The sequence below is a fragment of the Diabrotica virgifera genome, chromosome 4 (genome assembly GCF_917563875.1).
Source record: "Diabrotica virgifera virgifera chromosome 4, PGI_DIABVI_V3a".
NCBI classification, from domain to species: Eukaryota; Metazoa; Arthropoda; class Insecta; order Coleoptera; family Chrysomelidae; genus Diabrotica; species Diabrotica virgifera.
The window spans coordinates 247,606,508-247,634,354 of record NC_065446.1 but is presented as its reverse complement, the minus strand read 5'-3'; the positions used below and the strand labels follow the sequence as shown (position 1 = coordinate 247,634,354).

The 27,847-nt window shown below is 32.4% G+C and overlaps 2 protein-coding genes across 3 annotated transcripts in view; both read left to right on the top strand.

Annotated features, from left to right (window-relative positions):
* LOC114334219 (cell surface glycoprotein 1-like) overlaps positions 1-27,847 on the top strand; it is a 177,405-nt gene that overhangs the window by 15,061 nt on the left and 134,497 nt on the right. The gene's annotated exons all lie outside the window — the stretch shown is intronic.
* Positions 5,431-11,074, top strand: LOC114334246 (uncharacterized). Its single transcript, XM_028284286.2, has 3 exons — positions 5,431-6,018; positions 6,157-6,396; positions 10,476-11,074. The coding sequence occupies exons 1-3, from the start codon at positions 5,911-5,913 to the stop codon at positions 10,935-10,937; spliced, it is 810 nt and encodes a 269-aa protein (XP_028140087.2). The 5' UTR covers positions 5,431-5,910; the 3' UTR covers positions 10,938-11,074.

The following is a 27,847-nucleotide window of genomic DNA, read 5'->3' as shown; positions in this document are numbered from 1 at the left end:
GTTAGTTATAATCGTATTAAAGAAAATTTATTAAAAAGTGGTTAATTAGATTGACTTCATTATTTTTTGTATTATTATTTTTAATTTTAGAAATAATAGGTAATTTTAGTTTTAATTATTGTGGTAGGTGCATTTCATATATTGATGCAAATTGTTTATTATTTTTTACTAATTTTATTCTTAAAGCATTGTTAAAGAATTAATGAAATCAATCCTTCGCCATAGTATGGCGACTAATACATTGCGTAATATAAATTAATTAACATAAAAGTATTGAGTATCATTTTAAAAAGTTTATTATAAAATATATTAATTCAGATTTAGTCAAGTCTAAAGATGTCATTTAGTAATGTATGAGATAAAGCAAAACAGATTAAGTTGCCAATTTATACAATACAAGTCCTTTTGGTAGGGGAGCAGTGGTGTCGTGGCAAAATTAGCAGTGCCGGAACGCACTGCTAATTTTTGTTTATAAAACCTAAATTCTCTATTATTTTTATTTTCTTTTCTTAACCAGTGCCGGAACGACGTTCCCGCACCATGACACCACTGTTGTAGGGGAGCAAAGTATGCTAAATGTGCAGTCACTAGAGCGTTTTGGGGACCTATTGGGTTGTGAAGAGTAGGTCCTAAAACCAAAAAAAGTTAAGTAAAGTTTTCCATTTTAGTGGGGACTTTCCATTTTTAATTTAAATTTCCATTTCCAACAATCGTTTTTTTAGATTATAGCGCCATCTATCCATAATTCGAAAAAATGTCTCGAATAAAAGTTACTTATTTTTACATATGGAATCCAAATCTGCAATAAAAAATGTGGGCTCCCATTTAAGATTTTAAAGTAACTCCTCACCCCACCTCCGTGGGGGTCGTGTTTAGTGCCATTCGATAGATTTTTCAAAAATATTGAATAAGTGTATTTTTCAGTTTTTCGATCTGATGTTCATTTCGTAAAATATCGCGGGATTCGTATTTAAAATTTTAAATTTACCTCCCACCCCTCTTCGTGGGAAGTCGTGTTTGGTATCATTCGATAGATTTCTGAAAAATATTGAGCACATATTTTTTAATTTTTCGATCTGTCATTCATTTCGCGAAATATTCGCTTTTTTTGTGAAGCTTTGGGGCTCACCCATTTCCTTACGCCCCGCTCAAATCGTCAGATTTTTGAAATATACACTGTTTTGCATGTACTTAACTTATCTTATCTTATCTGACGATTTCGAGTTTTTCTAAGATTATATTTCTAAAATAGATTATTTTTTCGGGCCCCCCTTAAAGAACTCGACTGCAAAGAGCCAATATATGGTAGAGGTACATTTTCAGGGTACAAGGTTTCTCCCCGTGTAATAATCTGACGCGCTCGAGTAACTGCAAAAATCCCCGCTTGGGCTCCCCTGCTATTTAATATTATATAAAATATTAATTTAATGTTTACATGTATGTACTGATAACAAAACTGAAATTAATAAAATAGTAATGTGATTCTCCTGAGACTTTTTTCTTCGTGACACTAAGTTTGAAAATGCCAAACACATTACAAAAGAACAAGTAATTGGACTTTGTATGTCCTAGGTTTTTACCGAATGTGACCGAAAGTCGATATTCGAACTCTTCGTGTAACTTTTTGTCGATTGATACACAATTTCACTAATTTTGAGCCATTTCTGGCAGACTTTCGGTCATAACTTTTTAACCGGAAATAACGTCAAAACCGGAACTAAAGATTCAAGCTCGACTTTTCAATACGCGTCTATGTATATATCAAATGTAATATATCTGCAACTATAATAAATATGGCCCTTCCGGTTAGAACTTTTTAACTGGAAATGTTTAAAAAATCCAAAAGTATACATTTGGTCCCTTCTTACTAGGGCGCATCGAATAATATACCGCTTGTATTTCGATATTTTTAAAATAGTACTTCAGGTTGCAACTTTGGAACACGAAGCCCGAGATCAAATTTATCACCTCTAATATTATCTTTGGGTTATAAGCTCTCATAGGTTAAAACAAATTTTATATCAAAGTTTAGGTGGGTACAAAAGATATTTTCAAGAAAGTATCCAAATCATACAAGGGGATCATTGTTTAAAAAATTAAAAAGGGGTCATTTTTGCAAAAAAAAAATACTTTTTTAACTGCTGAGGTAATTCACTTGTTAATGAAGGTCTATGGGAATTTTTTCTGCAAAGTTGAAGGGTAAAGCTTTCACATAAGACTTACTAAATTAAATTTGATCCCTTATTTATTTAAATAATTGTACATAAAACTTTAAAAACAAATTTGCAAAAAATTATTTTCAGCGTTTTAAATAAGCACTATAAAATATTTTATTTTACAGACTAAGTTGCGCTATGTTATCAGTATTAAGCAAAAAAAAATTGGTCGAAAAATATTTAATATTTTTTGAGATATTGAATTTGTTTATTAAATGTTACTATATTTTAAATTGCAAAAACGCGGTTGTTGCCAAAGAAATATTCACCTGTATTAAATCTTATTATTTTTATTTTTATGTATATTTTCGATAAATGTATTGATAAATTCAAATTTCAATTAAACTCCCCCCTAAAATGGCATTTGAAAATTATTCAAATTTGTTTATAATCTGTTTTTTTAATAACGTCGCGGGGATTAAGTATTTTGAAATGTCGTTTCGATAATTGGGTTCCTGGGAATTTTTTACTAATTATCAAAATTTTTTTGTCATTTTTTCTTCTTCTTTTTTTATTCTTGGAGTTACATTACTACTGGCCCTTTTAGGGTTAAATTTTATTAAGAATGTCGAATCTCTGAGTTGTAGATTCTAGACCTAAAAATAATAAGATTTAACTAAAATCTCTTAAATAAAATGTGGCTACTTACTGAGTTACAGGGTGTTTTATTTAAAAACTTAAAAATTATTGTTACCAAGTACATACTTTAAAACTATTTGACGTATCCTTACCATACTTGGCTATTATACACCCTACTAAATTGTGATTAATAAACGTTTCTAGCTAGTGCCAGAGGCGTACGACAGGGGATAGTGAATGATTGACCCTTCCCAAATTCTACGCCACTGAGTGAATTACTATTTTAGCGAAATTTTTCGATTCTTCAATACTTTGTATGGAACTAACTTTATTGGTATTAATAAAGTCATCAGTTTGAGAGATATTGGAAGTTTAAAATGAATGAATGAATGAATCAAAATAACGATGCCGGTTCATTTTTAACGTCCAATATCTCGAAAACTAATGACTTAATCGTTGCCAGTAAAGAGTATATTATTTACATAGAAAGTATTGGAGAATCGAAAAATTTCGCTAAAATAGTAATTCCCTCAGTGGCGTAGAATTTGGGAAGGATCAACCATTAACTATGGCCTGTCGTACGCCTCTGGTAGTAGCTAGAAACTTTTATTTATCACAATTTAGTAGACTGTATAGTACACACACTTTCTGCCAAGTATGATAAGGATACGTCAAATAGTTTGAAAGTAATTGGTAAAAATAATTTTTAAATATAACACCCTGTAACTCAGTAAGTAGCCACATTTTATTTAAGTGATTTTAGACCAATCTTAATATTTTTATGTCTAGAATCTACAACTTAGAGATTCGACATTCTTAATGAAACTTAACCCTAAAAGGGCCCGTAATAATATAACTCCAAGAAAAAAAAAGAAGAGGAAAAAAGGACAAAAAAATTTGTTAATTAGTGAAAAATTCCCAGAAACCCAATTATCGAAACGGCATTTCAAATATTTAATCCCCGCGACGTTATTAAAAAAACAAATTATAAACAAATTTGAATAATTTTCAAATGCCATTTTAGGGGGAAGTTTAATTGAAATTTCAATTTATCAATACATTTATCGAAAATATACATAAAAATAAAAATAATAAGATTTAATCCAGGTGAATATTTCTTTGGCAACAACCGCGTTTTTGCAATAGAAAATAGAGTAACATTTAATAAACAAATTCAATATCTCAAAAAATATTAAATATTTTTGGACCAATTTTTTTTGCTTAATACTGATAACATAGCGCAACTTGTTTTTAAAGTTTTATATACAATTATTTAAATAAATAGGGGGTCAAATTTAATTTAGTAAATCTTATGTGAAAGACTTACCCTTCAACTTTGCAGAAAAAAATCTCATAGACCTTCATTAGTAATTGAATGACCTCAGCAGTTAAAAGAGTATTTTTTTTGCAAAAATGACCCCTTTTTAATTATTTAAACAATGATCCCCTTGTATGATTTGGATACTTTCTTGAAAATATCTTTTGTACCCACCTAAACTTTGATATAAAATTTGTTTCAACCTGTACGAATTTACATTTTGATTTACATGTAGTGTAATTTTATTTTAACTAGACTATTTATTATAGTTGCGGTTAGATATACAGACGGACCGGCAGGAATGAAACGGAAATATACACTTGAGTCCGCGAGTCTTTACCCGTGCGTCATTAATACCTGGCGAGATAAAACACATACTTTTTATCTAGCATCATTCTCTTCCATGCATGAAACTCATGACAAACCAGCTGCCGTTTGTTATTAAGTAACAACACATGTTATTTTTATGAACCATCTAGACTCAGTGCATTGAAAAGAGATAGGTACAAAAAAAGACGATTCGGTATGTTTTCATATTTTAAGCACAATTTGTTTGACGTTTCTGATTTGTTTAATTTTGTGGCTGTCAGTCAGTTGAACTTTTTGCGGTTTTTGTCGAATTTTTGCGTTTTGAAGTTTCTTTATATTACACAAACAGTTGTTTTCACACCTAATTTTATATTGGGCTTTGAAATTTTAAGGTAAATAATTATATTTTCCGCAAATCGCCAGGAAATTTTGACATTCCTGTCAAAATTTCTTGAAGAAAAAGTCAGGACTTCCTTACTGTAAGGAAATGTCATTTCCTTACTGTAAGGAAATGATATTTCCGTACAGTTGTTAGTGTTCTACATAAATGATAATTCAACCTCAATACGTTTCCATAGTAACCCAAGTAATTTTATTAGGAATTTCAAAGCACCATTTATTTGGGAATAAAATTATCGCGTTTTTTTTTAATCAATCAATATCTGTCGAATTTTAAACGATTTGCGGAAAAATAGTATGTTTACCTCGTAGGAAAAGCCTCATTCCTGGACTCTGTGTTGCTAAGTCTCGGCTTGCGCCTCGACTTAGCAATCTTCACAGTCGTCCAGGAATGTTAAGCTTTTCCTACCCGGTAAACAATGTACTATTAGGCAATTAATATTTAAAACATGCAAAGCTAACGTCATTCACACTGTAAAGAAATGACTGTGTTTAGATTTCCGTCAAAGTGAATAAAATAACAAAAATAAAATATGTTATTGGATTTTTTATAAATTGTTTATTTATTTATTAATCAATAATAATAAAATAATTTATTAAGCTACTTCAAATGTAACTGTAATTCTGCGCAAAAATTTTGAAGCAAAACTTACATTTGACATTCTATATATTTGATAACGTCAAATTTTATAATAAAACCCGTAATCGGAACAGTAGCCACTTTCTGTCAGTTGTTGTTGCGTGAAATAGATTTCCGACTTATTTCGTATGCTTTAAGTGATGACGCACGGGTAAAGACTCGCGGACTCAACTGTATAGTTGTTCTCCTCTACATATCGGCAGACGCGTCCGCAGATGTATCATAACACGCTGAGCTGACCACACATCTGAAGGGAAGAAACCGACAAGTATCGGATGTGCTGCAGATGCGTCTGCCAACGTGATATACATACATCCGCAGACGCATCTGCCGATGTGTAGTGGAGGCAATTTAAGGCCCGTAACCACGCATTAGTTTTCGAAGTGAATTCAAAGTGAACGTTTGCCTATTCAGTTTTGTGTTTTCTTAATAATATTTTGCCTGCCAAAATGGCTATGAGTATGAGTCCTGAAGAAACTTTCAGATTCATAGAGTTATACCAGATAGAAAACTGTCTTTGGAACCGAAAAAATAGATGCCACAAAAATAAAAATATTGTAAGTATACGTTTAATTAATATAATAAAAAAGAAGTATGTATTAATCCTAATTTACCTAATACATATCTAATTTACATAAATCCTAATTTACATAAATACATGACATTATGGTGATTACTGATTATATTTGTTTTAGATCAATGATTCGTGGAAACGCATTGCAGACACAATGGGTGTTCCCATACTAGAATTAAAAAGAAAAAAAGAAAATCTGCTTTCGACCTTTAGGGTCAATTTGAAAAAGAAAATGTCTTCTCTTAAGTCGGGAGCTGGTGAAGAGGAAGTGTTTCAGCCGATCTGGCCATTTTATGAGGCTATGGAAGCATTTTTGGCAGATGTCTACACATCCGCAAGCCAAATTAACTCAGAGGAAAATGTAAGTAAAAGTAAAAAAATATCGATAATCTTATTTATTTAAAATCATTAGGCACTCTCATAACTAGATATTATTCTCGTGAATATATTTCATAAAATTTTATCTTGATTCAGCTGCAAACGCAGGAGCTCTTCGAAGTACAGGTTGCAGGGGATCAAATATTCCCGTGTTATTTTGTCTCCATGATCCTACTTGGGTTAATTCTCCATTGACATACTTATCTATTGAATTTGGGAGATTGTATATATGTCGAGATTTTTCACTTTTTTTTAAGAAATTGTGCAACAAGACACATGTCATTGTAATGATAGATGCTTTGGCGGTATTCAGTGGTATTTATAGGCTTCTTAAAAATTCTGAATACGCTAGACAGTATTCCAAAAGTATTTTCTACTGCTACACGTGAACTAGAAAGTTTTTGATTGAATAATCTTTCTGGAGTACCAATAGCATGATGCCCAGGAAATGGCTTCATAATATGTGTCATCATTATCTTTGCCTTATACCTATGCGGGGTCGGCTTCCCTAATTGCATTTCTCCACACAATTCTATCCTGGGTCATATCAATATTAATCCCCTTTACCAACATGTCCTGCCTAATCGTCTCCCCCCACGTCTTCTTTGGTCTTCCTCTCCTTCTCCTTCCAGGAATCTGCACTTCAGCTACTCTTCTTATTGGATGATTAACGTCTCGACGTTGAACATGACCAAACCATCTCAACCTATGCTCTCTCATTTTGGCATCAATTGGTGCCACACCTAAACTTCCCCTAATATACTCATTTTTAATGTTATCCTTTCTTGTCACTCCACTCATCCATCTAAGCATTCTCATCTCCGCCACATGCATTCGTTGTTTCTCTTTCTTTCTTACTGCCCAACATTCAGTTCCGTACATCATAGCCAGTCTTATGGCTGTTTTATAGAATTTTCCTTTCAGCTTCATTGGAACTTTTCTGTCACACAACACACCACTCGTTTCCTTCCACTTCATCCATCCAACCCTAATTCTACTGCATGCATCTCCATCTATTTCTCCATTACTCTGTAATACCGATCCCAGATACTTAAAACTATTGCTTTTTACAATCAGTTCACCATTCAAAGATACCATTTTATTTGTAGTAACTCCATCTTTAAATGAACATTCCAAATACTCTGTCTTTGTCCTACTAAGTTTTAAACCTTTTTCCTCCAGAGCTCATGTCCACTGTTCCAGTTTTTGTTCTAAGTCTCTTTCACTATTTCCTACTAACACGACATCATCAGCATACATTAAGCACCATGGAATGTTACCCTGTAGTTTCGCTCTTATCTGGTCCAAAACTAATGAGAATAAATACGGACTAAGCACCGAGCCTTGGTGCAATCCTACTTTCACATGAAATTTATCAGTCTCTCCCACACCTGTCCTAACACTACTCGTTACTCCCTCATACATATCCCTCACAATCTTTACATATGCACCAGGGACTCCTTTCTTATTGAGTGCCCACCACAGAATCTCTCGAGGAACTCTATCATATGCTTTCTCAAGATCAATGAATACCATACTTTACTCCTGTATTTTTCCATCAACTGCCTTATAATGAAAATTGCGTCTGTTGTTGATCTGCCCTGCATAAAACCAAATTGATTCTCGGATATGTCGGTCTCTTCACGTATCCGTCTATCAATTACTCTCTCCCATATTTTCATGGTGTGGCTAAGCAGTTTTATAGCCCTGTAGTTTGTACACTGCTGTATATCTCCCTTGTTTTTGTAGACAGGTACTAGTATACTGCTTCTCCATTCGTCTGGCATTTGTCCAACTTCCATAATTCTATTAAGTAAACCTGCTAGCCACCTTGTTCCTGTCTCTCCCAATGCTCTCCGTACTTCCCCAGGAATATCATCTGGTCCGACTGCTTTTCCTTTCTTTATTTTTTGAAGCGTTTGAGCCACTTCCTCGTTTGTTATTCTGGTAACCATTGCTGTTACTGTCTCCGTTAACTCCACAGGCTGTCTGTCAAATTCTTCATTTAATAAGCTCTCAAAGTACTTTCTCCATCTCTTTTTGACATCCTTTTCGTGAACTAGTATTTTATTATTTTCATCTCGGATACATCTAATCTGATTAAAATCTTTTGCTTTCTTTGCTCTCTGTTTGGCTATTTTATATATCTTCGTTTCTCCTTCCCTGGTATCAAGTTGATCGTATAGGTTTGAATACGCTTCTGCTTTAGCTTTTGCTACTGCTACTTTCGCTTCCTTTTTCGCGACCATATAGTTTTGAAGATCTGTGTTGGATCTGGTTTCTTGCCACTTTTTATATAATTTTCCCTTCTCTTTTATTTTTCCTTGAACTTCGTTTGACCACCACCAAGTCTCTTTATCCTCAAACTTTTTTCCTGACGTTTTTCCCAGTATTTCAATAGCAGTCTCTCTAATACTACTGGCCATTTTTCTCCAAATTGTAGTAGGGCTTCCTTTCATGTTCCAACATATTTTCTCTACTATTGTTTCCCTGAATAGACCTTCTTTCTCATCTTTTAGCATCCACCACTTGATTTTTTGTGGCCCTCTCCGATATTTTGGTTTAGTTTCACTTTTTATTTCGATGTCCAGAACAAGCAGCTTATGTTGTTGGCTTACTGTTTCACTAACTATTACCTTGCAGTCCGTGCATTCACGTATGTCTTCTTTCCTTATCGCTTCCTTATCGCTATCACGTATGCCTTATTCCGTATGGCTTCATAATATGTGTACTCAGTGCAAATGCCGCGTCAGCTAAAAAGACATATGGTAAGTTAATGTTACTATTGGGTAAGCAACTAGGAGATGGCAAGTTGATAACATTTGTGTCAATTTTTTGCTTTAAAACACTTCCGTTATACACTCCACCATCGCTAATCTGTCCTGGGCAACCTATATCTGCAAACATAAAACAGTAGTCACTATCAACTAGTGCTAAGAGTACAATACTGAAATGTCCTTTATAATTAAAATACTCCGTTGAGGTATGGGATGGTGGTAGTATCATGACATGTTTCCCATCCGTAGTGTTAGGCATCTAAAAATTAAAAAGAGAATTTTAGATAATTTAAACTTTATTTTAACTAATTTATTTTTAACTTGCGAGTTAGCTCTTGACAAGATGGAATCTTGTCGATGTACAGGGTTATTCACTATATTATGACCCCCTTGTAAACTGCTTTATTTACAGAATTAAAAAAAATGTAAAATACAAAAGTTATTCGATTTTTAAATTATGATTTTTTGACATATACATCATACTAGTGACGTCATCCATCTGGGCGTGATCACGTAATCGACTATTTTTTTTAAATGAGAATAGGGGTCGTGTGCTAGCTCATATGAAAGGTTATTCAATTCTCTATTCAGTAATACATATAATTATACAGAGTATTTATTTATACAGGTTGTCCAAAAAAAAATTTTTTTTAATTAAAATAATTGACACAAAAAGAAGAATTTATGTAATTTATTTAATTCAAAATATCTTCTACTTCTGTTAGAAAATAGAAAAAAAATTCATTGGACAAACATTGCTTTTTGCTTAAATTTAATTTTCAAACTGCCAAGAGGCAGATGGGTGGTAGCTTGAACATTGAATTTAAGTGAAAAGTATTGTTTATTTAATTAATGTTAATACATTCTTCTTTTTGTGTCAATTAATTTAATACAAAAAATTTTTTTTGGGCACCCTGTATAAATAATTATGTTAATGTTTATATTACTGAATAGAGAATTGAACAACTTTCAAATGAGGTAGCACACGACCCCTATTCTTATTTAAAAAAATCATCGATTAGGTCATCACACCCTGATGGATGACGTCACTAGTACGATATATATATGTCAAAAAATCATAATTTAAAAGTCGAATAACTTTTGTTTTTTACATTTTTTTCTAATTTTGTAGATAAAGCAGTTTACAGGGGGTCAAAATATAGTGAATAACCCTGTACATACCTACCATACCAATATAATTGATATTACTCTCATTGCGAAAAATAACCAAAAAATAAAAAAAAAACCATCAAAAAATCAATTTATATTGTATTTTCTTTTCCAGGAACAATCTGAAAATGCCAATACTTCCCAAGTTCTGGATAATGATCCAGACGAAGTTTCTCCTACCCCTAAAAGGAACCCAAACATTCAATCTCAAAAAAGACGTGCTCTGAATCCTCCCGAATTGCAGGAAGCGAGTAAAAATATGAGCACTGCTTTTACGGCATTAAATAGCGTCTTGGCCAACAAAGAAAAAAGAAAAGAAAAGGAAGAAGATGAATGCGACCTATTTTGTAAAATGTTGGCCAAGCAAATCAGGGAATTTCCAAAATTTGAAAGAGAAGAAATAATGTATGAATTACATGGATTCATGTTGAACAAACGTCGTCTGTACAACAAAATGATTCAGGGTATACCATGTACTATTTCTTCTCCTTCACAACTTCGTTCTAGCTCCAGCAACAGTCCATTCGAATTACAAGCGCAGTCACCCAGTTATTTAAGTGACCCAGTCAGCCAGTAGCACAAGAATCAGATCCAAATTCAAGTAGAACATATTATAAAAGATGCGGAAATGTTCTGAGTAATTCACAGAAATATTAGATTCACCAAACTGTCATTTTTTTATAAATAATAAATACATATTTTTAAGCATAAAAATGTTATTTACCTTCACTAAATCCTTTAACACGTCATTGAGCGCCAAACATACTTCGGGGACAATAATGGATATAACTTGGCTTGAAATTTTAAATAGGTAATGTAAGGTTCTATAGCTATCTCCAGTAGCTAAATATCTTAATGTCACTGCCAGACGAACTTTCACTGGAATTGCATCCCTCCAATGAGTATCCTGTTTAGCAACCATCAGTGGCGTAACAAAATCCGCTGGTGCTCTCCATCAGAATGCGACATGTGTAACAAAAATGTGTTATAGTCCAGTAAATGAGAGTGAAATACGACGATACCGTATAATTTTCAATGTCACCACCGTAGTGGTCCAGTCAATACTTTTCGAGTTACGAGTATTTACGAGTGAAAATGTTAACATTGTTCAACAAAAAAAAAAACACGTTTTTAGGCGGTTTTCGCAAATAGCTCAAAAAGTAAGTATCCCTAACCTTTCGTTACTCGCGCCAACTTTTTGTGATCGGATACTCGCGCACGGTGCAGGAGACCGGGCCCAAAAATATGGGTCAGCAGTGTTTTAAAATTATTTTTTTTTGCAAAATTGTGTACGATTAAATTATTTAATGAATATATGATCATATAATTTTGTAGATATGCGTTTGTGTTCACATTATATTACTTTAATCAAAAATTTAATAATTTTCATTGTTATCCATTTATATGTATATACAAAAACTTTGGAAGTGAAAAAAAAAATTGAATATGGTTAAATTTGTTTACTAAGAACTTTAGATCTTAATTCAATACACAAAAAAATTAAAAATAAAGAGTAATTGTAGTAACAAAAAAAGTTATAAAAATTAATTAACGTTTTTAAAACATGAAATACACAATGGTGTCACATTCATTGGAACAATGGTGTTCCAAACACAGATATTTTGAGCATATTTGGCAGTAAAACTTAGTTTTTCTATTTTTCTTCCAATCACAAACAGCACAGCGATCTGAAGTTCCTGGTGTTACGACTGGTACTTGTTCTGTTGGTAAACCACATATCTCCCTAAACCTCATTCTGATGGTTCTGGGTAAGTTATATATTTATATTTATATATATATAAATATAAATAAACTAATCTATAAACATTGAAAATAAGGAAAAGATCTTAAATTACCTTACTAATTAAAAATATCGATGTGTGATCCAAACACAAAAATTGGTGCACAAATACTCGCACACGGTGTACGGGACCGTGTTGCGTAATAACAAAAGGACAGTACTATTTTTTACACTGCGAACTGACTTTACCCACAGTTGATTGACCACTGAATGGGTATACGAAGTAGCCATTCAAAATCCCCACTACAAGCAGAGTTACAGGAATTTTTTTACAGGCCCGGTCTCCCACACCGTGTGCGAGTAACGGAGGGCTAAGTAAGTAGCAAAAATGTAACTTATACCAAAAAGGAAGTCTGCCGACCCAGTAAATGCAAATTTGTAGCTCATGAAAAATTGTTTTTATTCGTCAAATTCCAAATCGAATATTTCAACTCGAAATAATTAAAAATAAAGCAATTTTCGGGGAATACTCATTAAAACTTTTTAGAGTGTTTAAATTTTTTTTTATTTTTTATAAAAATTTCCATCATCAAAACTAAGCGAGTTACGTTCAAAATACAGTTAAAGCCTTTTTTAGTAAAAAAAAAGGGCTGACTTTCACCCCCCAAGTAAAAGCAACCAACGGCACAACTGCAAGTTTGAAGTGGAGGATAAGTAGATTCTAAATCCAAATTGCCAAGCAAATACGTCGTGACGCTGATAACACTCCAAAACGGTCATTTACTGGGCAATTAGTGTATTCATGCACTGTTTATGAAAACTTACATTTTTCATCTTTATTGGTATAGAATAAAATAGAAAAAAAATTAATAAACGACATTATTACATAGTAATATTCTATGAGATGAACAACTTTCTTCGTGCACTACTATCAGCGAATATATATCTACAATTTTCTTAATACATCATACGATACATGGTATCTATCTGATGGGCAACTTCATTTTCAATACTGCATTGCTTAAAAAACGTTGCGTATGTACGCACAAAATAATATAACAATAACACATTTTTACATATATTAGACGACAAGATGGGGCATGGGACAAGCATCATGCTGCGGGGTCCTCTGTTACGCCCCTGGTAACCATTGGAGATATCTTTTGTATAAGGTATTCAAAATCGCTGTAAGACATTGGGACAAAATTACTAAATTCTGCAGATGGCTCCGCGTAAAGCTCAGCAAGTTGCTTTTCCATGCTATACCTTAAAAAAATACGTAATGTAGAAGTTAATACCTACCAATTTAATTATATCAGAAAAGTCTAAATCAAAATTTTCTTAGTTAAGTCTATATTCCACTTACTTTGTTCTGTTTTTATGTATAGCCAGCATCCACAACCTTCGTTTTCTCCATTTTTTTAATGATGCTATTTTCAGACAATTTGCAAGCAATTTCAGAAAGGGCAGTATCGTCGCCCCCGCTAGCGAAATTATTCCGATTCGCTTTTTTTGCAGAAACTTACTCACAAAGAGGTCCTTATAACATATCCACAGGGTGCCGGGCGGTGCCGTGGTCGAAAAATTGTTTAAACACTTTTTTTTAACCAAATTCACAAAAACAATTTTTCTTCGCGAACAATTTTTTTTTTTAGATAATTTGGGCTATTCTGAGCAAAAAAGGTCTGTGATTTTTCTCTAAAATTGATTGTTGTCGAGTTATATGGCCATTTTCGCATTTTTCAAATTTTAAATTGCGTATAACTCGACAACAATTAATTTTAGAGAAAAATCACAAGAGACCTTTTTTGCTCAGAATGTCCCAGATTATCTAAAAAAAAATGTTCGAACTGAAAAAATGATTTTTGTGAATTTGTTTAAAAAAAATTGTTTAAACAATTTTTCGACCACGGCACCGCACGAAACCCTGTGTATATGTTATAAGGACCTCTTTTTGAGTAAGTTTGTGCAAAAAAATCGAATCGGAATAATTTCACTAACGGGTTCGACGCCGACGATACATCCTGGACAATAGCGCTAATTGTTAATAATTAAAAATAGCATTTTTGTAATAAGATATGCCAAAAATCTCTTCAGGACGTTGAAGAAGGGGTTTGAAACTTGATTTGGTCATTTTTTGAATTTCATAATAATAATTTTTAATCGAGTTATTAAGCCTTGAAAATGGTCATTTTCGCATGTTTCAAATTTTTAATCGCATATAACTCGACAACAATCAATTTTAGAGAAAGATGACAAGGGATCTTTTTTGTTCAGAATGACCCAAATTATCTAAAAAAAAATTGTTAGAAATGAAAAAATTATTTTTGTGAATAAAAAAAAAATTGTTTCAACAATTTTTTGACCACGGCACCGAGCGGCACCCTGTGGCTATGTTATAAGAACCTCTTTTTGAGTAAGTTTGTGCAAAAAAATCTAATCGGAATAATTTCGCTAGCGGGGGCGACGATACTGCCCGGTCGGAACTATCGTTGTGAAACTTATCGTAAGATTGAGTTCTTGCAACCTTCATGGGGAGATTTTGAAAAAGTTGATAAATATTATTTTGTTTTATCATCTTGTTTGTTTCTGAACTTAAATAAACTATCCCTCGTATTATTGTCATAAAATATCTCAAAACTGAGCTGCTATAGGTATTACGTATGTAAATAGTTTTTAAACAACAAATTATCTAACTTTCCTAGATAATAGTTTATCACATATAGAATTTATCTGCTTGAAATTGTTTTCTCTGTTATTTTTCGGGGGTTTGCGATAATCTGTTGAGTGTACACAATTTGTAGAAATCGTTTATTTAATGCTCAGTTCACTCAAAATACTTCCAAACGAAATATGAGTCGCCTTATAGGATATTGAGCAAATAAAACCATTTGAGACTACCTGTAGTAAAAAAGATTCTCGTCAAGTCTTTTCAACAGAGTTTCAAGGATAAAGAATAATCAGGTGATTAAGGAGGGTCACAATTGGGTTTCGCAGGTAGACAATCTTTACAAAGAACATCCTCACCCAGCTGCCCATTATTATTCTGTTCCGAACAGAACACAAACCAGTATCAAAAGAATTTTATTATACCTAGTATTTTGTGTGATAATTTTGGGTTTGGGAGTACCTACGAAAATAATAATTATGAATGGTAATAAATACAGAGTAAAGGAATGGAAAAGGGGAAAGGAGATAGTAAAAAAATAATGGTAAAATACTACGAGGCTTACAAGTAACTAATATAGATTAGATTATTACATTATGAATATCCCGCCTGATTAATCAGGTCTTATACAGGGTGTTTCATTAATAATTGTCCATATAGTAACTGGAGAAACTTTAGCACAAAATACGAAGAGTGTTTTATATAAAAATTTAAAAAATATTTTTGCTCAGCATTTTAAAAATATTCGACGTATCCTTTTCATACTTGGCAGAAAGTTCGACTGCTAGACACACTGCTAAATAATAATGATAAACGTTTCTAGCTTCTACCAGAGGCGTCCGACAGGGGATGGTGAATGGTTGACCCTTCTCAAATTCTACGCCACTGGAGGAATAACTATTTTAGTGCCATTTTTAGATTCTACAATATTTTCCACGTAAATAATATACTCTTGATTGGTAACGATAAAGTCATCAGTTTTCAAGATATTTGAAGTTAAATATGAAATGGCACAGTTATTTTAAATAATTTATGATATGGTTCATATGATTAAAATTTAAAAATTATTTGTACCTAGTACTTTAAAACTATTTGGCGTATCCTTATCATACTTGGGCAGATTAAGATAAATTAAGATAAATAAACGTTTCTAGCTACTACCAGAGGCGTACGACAGGGGATAGTGGCTGGTTGAACCTTCCCAAATTCTACGCCACTGACGAAATTGCTATTTTAGTGTAATTTTTTGATTTTGCAATACTTTTTATGTAAATAATATACTCTTCATTCGTAACGATAAAATGATTAGTTTTCGAGATACTTGAAATTAAAAATGAAGCGACCCAATACATTAATCAAAATAACCGTGTGGTTTCATTTGTTACTTCAAAGATCTCGAAAACTAATGAATTTATCGTTACGAATGAAGAGTATATTATTTTCATAGAAAGTATTGGAGAATCCAAAAATCGAACTAAAATAGCAATTTTGCTTAGAAGAATGCGTAGAATTTGGAAAGGGTCAACCATTCACTTTCCCCCGTCGTACGCCTCTGGTAATAACCAGAGACGTTTGTTTAAGATAATTTCGTAGTTTGTACAGTACCTATACTTCCTGCCAAGTATGAAAAGGATGCGTCGAATAGTTTTAAAATGCTGAGCAAAAATAGTTTTTAAATTTTTAGATAAAACACCCTGTAACTCAGTAAGGAACCCACATTTTATTTAAGTGTTTTAGGTTAATTCTTCATATTTTGTGCTAAGGTTTTTCCAGTTACTATATGGACAATTATTAATGAAACACCCTGCAAATATGTACTTAACAAAATATACGTGTTGATTGAATTCTTCTTCTTTCAGTACAGTGGCGCACCCAGAGGGATTTTGGGGGTTAAAACCCCTCCCAGAGTATATAAAAATATATAAAGAATAGTTGGAAAATGTAACTCTTACAAACAACACAAAAAAATTTCTGTGCCCAAGCCAAACCCCCTCAGAGCAAAATTCTAGGTGCGCCACTGTTTCAGTACCCTGTTCTATTATCAAACCCTGGCGATCATATTGGATATAATAACTTTGCCTACGGCATGCAGCTCGAATTAGATTAGCGGATGCCTCTTGATACAACTCTCTTAAGATTTCTGAGCCGGGATATTCTTCTTAGGCCTAGGCCTCTTTCATTCTTAAAATTCCTTGTAAATTCTGTAGTAGTAAAGTAAGCTAACTTTTAGTAAGTTTTTAGTTAAGTAGGATTTTGCATTGACTTTTTATCCATGTCCAACAAACATTGTTGTCTGTTAATTATTATGAGTGTTATTTTTTCCTTAAAATGGAATATTTTAATATTTACTTTTGGGTCACCTTTTCTTATTTCGTTGCAAACTAAAAATAAAAGCAAAATGCGAAAAATGTTGAGAATTTTTATATCCTTGTTGATTTCTAACAAATCTTAAATATTGTAGGTACATACTTATATTCTTCTTTTTCTTTTGGCATCATAACTCTGGATGGGTCTTTATTTGTCTGGCTATGTTCTTCCATTCAGATCTTTCCTCTGCCCTTCTTCTCCATTGTCTTATGTTCATGGTTTTCAAGTCGTCTTCTAAGTCATCCAACCATCTCGTTCTGGGCCTTCATTTTTTTCGGCTTCCATTGTAATATGTATTTTCTTTGCTGATTTTGCATCCTCTTGTCTCTGCACATGTCCCAGCCATGACAGTGTTGGACTTTTCACAAATCTTACAATATCATAACCTCCATTTAATCCATTAACCTCGTCGTTTCTCCCGATTTTCCATGTGCCGTCTTCCTCTTGCGCCGGGCCATATACTTTTCTCAGTATTTTTCTCTCGAGATGGGCTATGGGCATGGGCTTCATCTTTTTTCATCATTACCCAGGTTTCACAATCATAGGTTACCACGGGTCTAATCAACGTTCTTTAGATAGTCATTTTTTCTTTTGTGTAGTAATTTCGATGTCATCAATCTTTTATTAGATTTCCGGTGGAAAAACGTGCTTTAATTTCGCTACTTACGGAATTTTTCTGTTATTTCTGTGCCCAGATAATGTGAAGACATCCACACGTTCAATAGTAGAGTTGTCTATTGAGATTTTCATTGTCAGTTGTTCTTTTGATGGTCATGTATAGAGAGCGGAATATATGCAAAGTGCATATAGATGCATATATTGCATATTTTCAGACAACAAACACAACATTGCATATTTAAGCTAAACACGATTTATTTTGCATATTTTAACAATAAATTATATAAACGTTTAAAATTTTCCTCTCTTAGTTGGAATTTTATAACTTCGATATGAACGAGCTCGTTATTTATCTATCTATCGCTCATTATTATCTATCTGGACTTTCCCATTACTACCTGAATTTAACAATTATGGGTGTTCCCAGAAAAATATTATTTTATTAGCGTAGCAAGTCGTAGGTACCTACCAGTGGCGGCTCGTGGCCTTGGAGACAGGGTCGGCAAGGTTTTTTTGTCTCCTCATATAGGTATACCATCAAACTAAAAGGCTTAATTCATCATAGGAGATTTTGTTGTTTTTTGCTTTTTTTTTTATTTGATGTACTTGACATTCTCTCTTGTTTCATGGTGTTTCGACAATACGTGTTGATTCTTTTGAGACAAGGTAAATCCCGTTTTTTTTTTTAGGCAGAAATTGGTGGTAATAAGAAAATTGATAAACAGTTTGTTGTAATGAATTGCAGTACTTACTACATAGAATTATACATACATATTGTGCAACTTATCCCACTTTCTGAAAATATTTGGACCAGCATAATTTTTAAGTACATACCTAACTTGTAATAATAAATATCTTGGAAATTCTTTGACGAACGTAACTTTTAAATTTTAAATCGTCAAAGAGGTCAAAAATTTGCAAATCTTCAAAATTCGAAAAACGAGTATCTATTTGCATATAATAGTAGGTATCCAAAATTTCAAGATATACTTACTCGTTTTTCGAGATATGTATCATGTCGTTGTCTTTTTTGGGGTGGTTCGGAAATATCAAGCGAATCTAAAACGTCACTGCGTATATATTGGAAACTACTATCATTACGAAAATCTCTGAGATTTTGCACCAGCTTTCGTATTCTATTTTTAGAATAAATAATGTCAGTTGACTGATTTTGAACAACAAGGAATATCTTGGGCAAACTCTGTCTTAAAAATATTAAAAAAAATATTGAAAGAGTCATTAGTATTTAATAAAGTTCTCAAACCGATTGCTTCACGGATCGAGGTATCGCCACTTTCAAAATCATCGCCTTCGATAATAAAATCAAAAACTTCCAAAAGCTTTTCACGAAAATCTGCTACAGATACTAAAACTATAAGAGATAATCTGATTAGACAAAACTAACCGAGATTTAAAATTTCATCGCGTTTGACAAACTGTTCGCTTTTTTTTTTCGAAACAAATTTGTTCTAAAGCAGTAATCCGTTTAGGTGAGCTAAACTGGCAAGAAAAGTCGATATTCTTTATTTTTTTACACGTATCATGTAAAACTAAATTCATTATATGCGCATAATAGTGAGTAAATAAAGCTTGTGATGCAATAGTTTTAACTTTTGCCTGGAGACTATTCAATTCACCACTCATCACAGCAACGCCGTCATAAGATTGCCCCAGTTTGCCCTACCAATTTATTTTTGGTATAAAAAAATTTGAAGCTGTTCTTTAAAACACCAAAAATATATTCTGCCTTATTGCTTTTACTCACATCTCTAAAACCTAAAAACCTCTCATAAATATTACCACGTAACGCGTATCGAACAAAATAATTGATAATAATTGTGAATGACATGATAATCAGAAGTTTCATCTACTTTCAGTGAAAAGCAAATGGTTTTCTAAATCTCAGATTCAACAACGTTATTCAAAATTTAACTATTTGATTATAATATGTATTATGTAGTTCATTCTGTATTACGAATACACTTCGAATCAGAAAGTAAATAGGTATTTCTAAAACAATTTTATTAATTCTCTATAATTACTTTGATTTTTAACAAATGCTTCGATCCATCATGTCCACTAAATGATAATTCCTGACAACTTAAAAAAATTACAATATCAATTAAACGACGTAAAACGGCGTGATTATTTTTGACAATTTCTACCGATGCATGCTTCCAAATGAAACACCGACCGGCAGATCGAAATCTGCCGTACTTGGCGCGTAACCTGCCATGCCGTATCTTCTATTGCCCACGGAGAAAAGTAATGTTCGCTTGCTCATCGACTTGTTACGTCGTCGTTGAGTTTTACGTGTAAATTGTCAAGCTAAGGATGTTAGGGACGGCTAGCCGAAAAGTCAGATAAATGGTTCGGATCATTGGTTTTTTGAGAAGTCTGTTATGCGCAGGGATCACTTAACGCTCGGATTGATCAAATTCTTTTAAAAACCATGAATAAAATTTAGTCTGTATTATCTGATAGATTTTTTTTTATTTCAGAGATACAAATATTTAAAAAATCTATATCTATAAATGTGTGGGTCGGCACTGCCGACCCTGACCGGCCGCCACTGGTACCTACCTGCTTTTAAGGGTCTAATATTTATTTTGTCAGTTTCCGGCCAACATTTGTTTAAAGTAAACGTTTTATCGTATTTAGTGTTTTTGAAGTGATTGGTATATATTAAATTTAAATATGTCTACCATTCAAAAAAGTGCTTGGATAAAGTGTTTTCCCGAGTTCCTAAGTGGAGACAAAGTATTTTGCAAGGCCTGTTCCAAAATCGTAAGTTACATTCATTTTCACATTTCATTTTTTAAATGAGGAACTGACAAACAAAAGCATCATGTCCCACAAAAGAATTTTTTCTGGAAAGAGTGTTTTTATTCGACAAATTCGCTTTTACTTCTATAAAGACGGACATAGAGAGAATAATCAAAATACAAAAATCCATCAAATTGTAGACAATTCCGCTTTTGTTCTTCAGCTTCTCGTATGAAAATTGATTTCTTTTCTGAAACGAACTTTTTCTGTGTCCAAACACGTTTTTAGTGATAGAAGGCAAAAGTTGCTGGTTGAAAATTTTGAAAAATATTTGATTATAAATTAATACTATAATTTAGATTCTTAATTTAATTATAATATCAGTTTTTGTGTGTCATTTCATTTGTTTTTATGTGAAAAATAAATATGTATTAAACATAAATGTAGGTTGAATTTTTTAAACATAAATGTTTATATTTAATATATTGTTTTATTGAGTATTTTTAATATGCATTTGCATATTTAGACAAATTTAGAAAAAATACCTGCATATTTGTAGTAAAAGTAATGCATATATATATATATATATATATATATATGCGCATATTTTGGTAATGTTGTGTTGCATATATTCCGCTCTCTAGTCATGTATTTAGTTTTTGCTTCGTTTATTTTAAGCTCCATTTTTCGTGCTTCAGGATCAATTTCTTTGAACGCTTCCATTAGTCATGCATGGCTTGTTCCTACTGATGATAGCTACCTAACTATAGAGGTACTGCGTTACCTACTTAATTGTGTTGAAAAAATATTTACTAATATTTTGTTAAATATACTCGGAGATTGGGTTGAAGAAAATAATGTTCTTCCCGAATGTCAGTCGGGTTTCAGGGGATCAAGGGGTTGCATTGATAATGTATTCACCCTCACTTCCGCTGTACAACTGCAACTACGACTGAAAAAACGCAAAGTTTCACAAAACTGTCGAATAAACATTTTCCAGTGGTATTGGTCTCCAATGGGGAACAAAATAAAATATCTTCTTGAATGCCATTATTTGTATCATATCTTACAAACGTAATAAATTGGGCACAGTTAGATATATCCGTGGATTCGTCCATTTGAAGAGAGAAGTACGTGCATTTATTAAGATTTTCCACAACTTGCGCTTGAATATCTTCTGCCATATCACTAATTCTTCTTTGGATAGTATTATTTGACAAAGGTATTGTTTTTAACTTTGCAGACTCTTTTTCACCAATCATTATATGTACCATTTCAACAGCTGCTGGCAAAATCAGATTTTCAGCAATTGTGTGCGGATTACTAGTTTTGGCAACGCGATAAGCAACTTTATAACTTGCTAATAATGCTTTTTCGTTAGTAGTGGTTGCCAATTGAAAAGTATCTTGCTGTTTGTGAAGGACGTTCAGCTTTCTTTCAAAGAATTCTACGGGTTTGTCTTTTTTATCTGGATGTTTGCTATTTAAATGTCGAAGTAACTTTGATGGCTTCATGCTTTCGTTTGACAATACTTCTCCACAAATAACACATTGTGGTTTATTGGAAATAATGGTAAAACCATATTTAAGATATTCATCACTGTAAAGTCTGTTTTTCTTTTTATTACTGCCACTTTCAGACGTAGATGGTTCTGCACTTCTTTTTAAAAACTTATCCATAATTTGTAATTTATCGTAGACGTAAATACGTAAACGGGAATACGTAAGTCGCAAAATATTTATCATTACTTAATACCGCTGCATTCGCCACAACGTGCTGTTTCGAACTGAGGTCTCATTGCACATCGCCGCTTATATAAAGCCAAAACGAGGCTACGAGAACGTTCCAGAGTGCCATCTAGTAGCGAAGTAAGGAGTAGAGCCTTCGCGAATATCATGGAAAAGTATTGCGATGTAGACACAAAGATGTCGCGGTGTACAATGTGCAGTCGACTTTTTATTATTTATTTTTATTGTAAATGCTAGTCTGGCAGAAGTACTACTAGTGTACTAGTGGGACAGATCGCAATTATTAAAATAATTGTTGAATTTTTTAAATGTATTTAGTTTGAATTTAAACAGTAAAGTAAAATAAAATTTGAGAAACCATCAGTTGTAAATTAGGCACGCTATTTTTCTCGCTATTTTTGTCGCTATTTTGGTTTGGGTGATGAGTAGGGGGTCGTGAACAATTTTTTTAACAAAAAGGGGTCGCGCTTTAGATAAGTTTAAGAAACACTGGTCTACATCGTCTTCATATGCAGTAATTTGTACTGTTTTGGTGTTTATATGGCCGGTTATATTGGTTTTTCTGATGACTGCCTCAAGAACTATGTTCTCACTCCCATGTTAATGTCAAACAGGGGAGATAGTTCTCCATCTACTCTGACTATGGCTTTTGAATCCTGCAACGTCATTTTTATTAGGCTGATATATTTCTTGGGTATACCTAGATTACGAAGGTCTTCCAGCATTTTGTCTCTTTTCACTCTATCAAAAGTCTATATACAAATTATATAGTTCTATGTCCTATTGCACTTATATTTAATCAGTAAAATTTTCAAAACGTTTTCGGCCCTATCACACCGGATGATCAGTTTGCTACTAACCATTGGCAGACCCATATGTGATCAAGGTTTCCAGAAAGGACCAATATGTTCCTTTTCGCTTAAATCGGAAATTATCACATTTTCTCATTTAAATTTTAATCTTTGAGTCCGAGCGTGTGCTTAAACGAGTACACATCTTTTTGTGTTCCGCTCTGTTATCTTTATAAACCGTAGTGCTATCAATAAAACATAGTAATAGTTATTGTTATTATAAACACTTGGATAATTTAACGTATGTATTAAAATATTTATTTACTTTTTTTTGGTGAAAATAACAATTAGTGAAAACTACCCTCCAGTGGCGTGGGCACATCTATAACGGATTTGTGGTTAAAAACTAATTCCATCGTAGTTAAAACCAAATATCCAAATAGTATGTATAGTCTAGGCGCCAAATAGAGGTCACCGTGTCCTTTTCAGTTCTGATGGACAAACTCAACGGTTTCTTATGGATTTTTGGCTGCTGATTACGAATTTCGAGGGTGGAATTTGATCCGAGTGGTCAAAAAATTGTTATAAACAATTTAATTGTTTATAAATTGTTTATAAGGCTCTGGCTCATAAGCTAAAAGAGATAAAAAATAATGTTTCAAATAAAATTTGTTCGTTAATAAAAGACAAAGAAAAAAACGTTTACTAAACTTCATCAATCCATCAATTATAACTCAAGATATTGTAAAATAAGTGCACAATGCAAATTGCAGAATAAGTATTTTTCGAAGCTTTATCGATCGTAACTCAGGTTCTGCGCATGCAATTGAGCCTTAGAAGGTCTCATTTTAAAGCTTAATGAATATGCTTCCAAACAAAGTTTGATAAATTACTTTGTCTTCATTTGTTTTAAAGTAATATCCGTTTGAAGTTAATATTTTCTTGAAAAAATTGTACATTAATTTGTTTATAAGGGTTTCAAGCAAATTTGAGCTATAAACGTTTATACTTTAATTAACAATAATGATAGAAGAATTCAAAAGGAACATTTTAAGCTTAGGAAAATGTTCGAATGTTTATTTTTGGCCAAGGTATCAATATTTTAATAGCGCGCTCTGAGGCGCGAGATTGGCTCACCGCGTAAAGGTTAACGCGCTAACTTCTCGATTCAAATTATAATTTCTATATATATATATATATATATATATATATATATATATATATATATATATATATATATATATATACGTTATCTTCATTTTTCATTTTTGAAGATCCTAATAAAATTTTATCATATAATTCTTATAATTAAATCATTATACTGTACCTCTTATCACCTTTCATTCTATTTACTTTGTCTTCTATTTTTTGTACTAAATGAGAAAAAAAACATTAAAAACTAATATTTCAGAAATATAACTAAAAAGTAAGTTGATATTATTTATTAATACTAGTTTTACAAACATTATCTTTCATGCATCTGCATCGAGATATACAGAGAATCTCAGCTTTTTTACATCTGCATAAGTTCTTAGAGCAATTTTTACAGTTACATGGTGGTACTAAGTCTGTTCTTGTAGGCAGTAAAACTAAAACTTTCTGGGGCTTCAGAGTCTAATTATCTATATGATATCCATATAAAGTGGATCTAGTTCTTTTGCAACATCATCAAGGCACGTCAATTGTGTACATGTCGCCACAACATAACAGCTCGTTTTATATGCAACGATGATGCTGTAAAAGAACTCGATTCATTTTTATATGGATATCACATACTGGCTCATTTGCATGCGTAGAAGCCGAGTTACGATCGATAAAGCGTCGAAAAATACTTACATTCTTGACTGTGAGCCTATTTTGCGCCTCATAGCGCGCCATTAAAATATCGATATCTTGACAAAAAATAAACTTACGAACATTTTAAAAAGCTCAAAATGTTCCTTTTGAGTTTTTCTATCATTATTGTTCATTAAAGTATAAATATTTACAGCTGAAATTTACTTGAATCCCTTATTAACAAATTAATGTACAATTTTTTTAAGAAAATTATAATTTCAAACGGGTGTAACTTAAAAACAAATGAAGATAAAGTAATTTAACAAACTCTGTTTGGAAGCCTAATTAATGAAGCTTTAAAATGATATATTTTAGGGCTCACTTGCTTGCGTAGAAGCTGAGTTACGATCGATAAAGCTTAGAAAAATACTTATTTTGAAATTTGCAATTTGCATTTTGCACTAATTTTACAATATCTTGAGTTGTAACTGTTGGATTTAAGTTTAGTAAACGTATTTTTGTTCGTTTTTTATTAACGAACAAATTTTATTTGAAACATTATTTTTATCTCTTTTAGTTTATGAGCAAGAGCCTTATAAACAATTTATAAACAATTACATTGTTTATAACAATTTTTTGACCACTCGGATCGAAATCCACCCTCGAAATTCGTAATCAGCAGCCAAAAATCCATAAGAAACCGTTGAGTTTGTCCATCAGAATTAAAAAGGACACGGTGGCCCCTCTGGCGCCTAGACTAGTAAGTATTATTTATTGATAACATTTTTGTACTGCCTGCCCTCCAGTGGCGTAGGCACTTAACCCTTTCATTACTTACGAAATATGCCTATTGTAGTGTTTTGGTCGAGGTGGCCCTGGAATTACTTCATACCTAATATGAATCTAAACTGGCTTTATAAAAACACTTTTATCTACATACCCAATAGAAAAACAAATCGTTTCAGTAAAAATCAAACAGATACTATTCTGTAAACGAATGTAGTGCATATGTGTTAAACACCTGACAGTAGTAACGGTATGACGTCTTTAGGTGTAACCAGCATTCAAAGGGTTAATGATAACATTTGTTATGATGTCTCAAAATACAAGATAATAATTCAAACCAAACTTGGTTATACGTTTCTGTAGTGAAATCGACTCATAATATCTTTTTCAAACAAGAACCAAGCTACCAAGAAAATCTTAAGCTCTTCGACTATGTGAAGGTAGTAGGTGACGCTATTGATCCTAAATATATTTCCTTTGTATCCAAAATACCCAATAATAGAACTTACATATATTCAGATCTTGTTGATAACCTTTTAAAAGAATAATAACATCAAATATTTGGTGTCCTCCCAAGCTGATCCCCCAGAAGAAAATTCTAGGTGCGCCACTGTGAGCAATACACATTTTTAGGATTTACTTTTGACTCACGACTTACATGGAGATATCACATTGAAAACAACTGTAATAGAATAAACATTTTGAAAACTCTAGCTCACCACCAATGGGGAGCTGTAGAAAAAGTATTATGGAAAATCTATAGAGCTGTTGTTCGCTTCAGGTTAGATTATGTAAGCATGCTCTACATGACTTCCTGAAAATAGCCGCAAATTGGTGAAATATACTATAAATTTTCTGAAACTAAGTGCTTGAAAGTCTGCCTAAAGTCGACTTTACATTACATGTCATGATTTATCATGTGATTATTTGTCAAATGGTTTGGTCATGGAGTGAAATTTGTGTTTACACTATGTGATTTGTCATATGATTTTGTCATAAGAATTTTATGGGGCTCGTTTTGTCATAAGCATTGTTATGCAGCTCATCATGGGCCAAATCATAAAATATGAAAAATCACATGATAAATCATGGAGGGTAAAGTCGACTTAGTTCTTTTAAATAATTTAACGATTTGTACATAAAACTTCAGAACTTCGGGTTTTTCGATGCGAAAAATCATAATTCGGTACTTACTTTGATGTCATTTTAGAAAGTGCCACATAAAGTAATGTCGGTGGCTAAAATGTGCGCTTAACTTTTTGTTTTCAAGTTAGCACCATTTTAATGAAAAAGTATACTTGTTAATTATTTGAAAAATTAACGGCTCTGTAATAATTGCATTTTTGTTATCAGCTACATACTTATATTTAACACTAGGAGGAATAAATATGAAATAGTCGGCGTATAAGCTAAAAAGGTTTTTATAGCAATAAGGCGAATAATAAGGTATTGTAGGAGTTGACATCAAAAGTTATGTATGTAGTATTATGTATTAAATTAAGTCGCAATGAAAAAAATTCATTTAGAAACCAAATTAAGAAAATAATTGCATTGAATTACATTAAAATTTGTATAAACGTAAGGGGGTCGATATGTGTACCATTTTGTTGTAAACATTTATCAATGCTTTCCATAACAAATATCGCCTCAGTTTATGTAATACATATAAGTAGAGAGCGGAATATATGCAACGTGCATATATATGCATATATTGCATATTTTCAGACAACAAACACAACATTGCATATTTAAGCTAAACACGATTTATTTTGCATATTTTAAAAATAAATTATATAAAAGTTTAAAATTTTCCTCTCTTAGTTGGAATTTTATAACTTCGATATGAACGAGCTCGTTATTTATCTATCTATCGCTCATTATTATCCATCTGGACTTTCCCATTACTACCTGAATTTAACAATTATGGGTGTTCCCAGAAAAATATTATTTTATTAGCGTAGCAAGTCGTAGGTACCTACCTGCTTTTAAGGGTCCAATTTATTTTGTCAGTTTCCGGCCAACATTTGTTTAAAGTAAACGTTGTATCGTATTTAGTGTTTTTGAAGTGATTGGTATATATTAAATTTAAATATGTCTACCATTCAAAAAAGTGCTTGGATAAAGTGTTTTCCCGAGTTAAAGCTAAGTGGAGACAAAGTATTAGCAAGGCCTGTTCCACAATCGTAAGTTACATTCATTTTCACGTTTCATTTTTTAAATGAGGAA

What these genes read in the sequence shown, in the direction of transcription:
- LOC114334246 (XM_028284286.2), top strand. Translation starts at nt 5,911, where the DNA reads ATGGCTATGAGTATGAGTCCTGAAGAAACTTTCAGATTCATAGAGTTA. An exon ending in GCCACAAAAATAAAAATATT is followed by an intron (nt 6,019 to 6,156) that starts GTAAGTATACGT and finishes TATTTGTTTTAG; the next exon opens with ATCAATGATTCGTGGAAACG. An exon ending in AAATTAACTCAGAGGAAAAT is followed by an intron (nt 6,397 to 10,475) that starts GTAAGTAAAAGT and finishes TTTCTTTTCCAG; the next exon opens with GAACAATCTGAAAATGCCAA.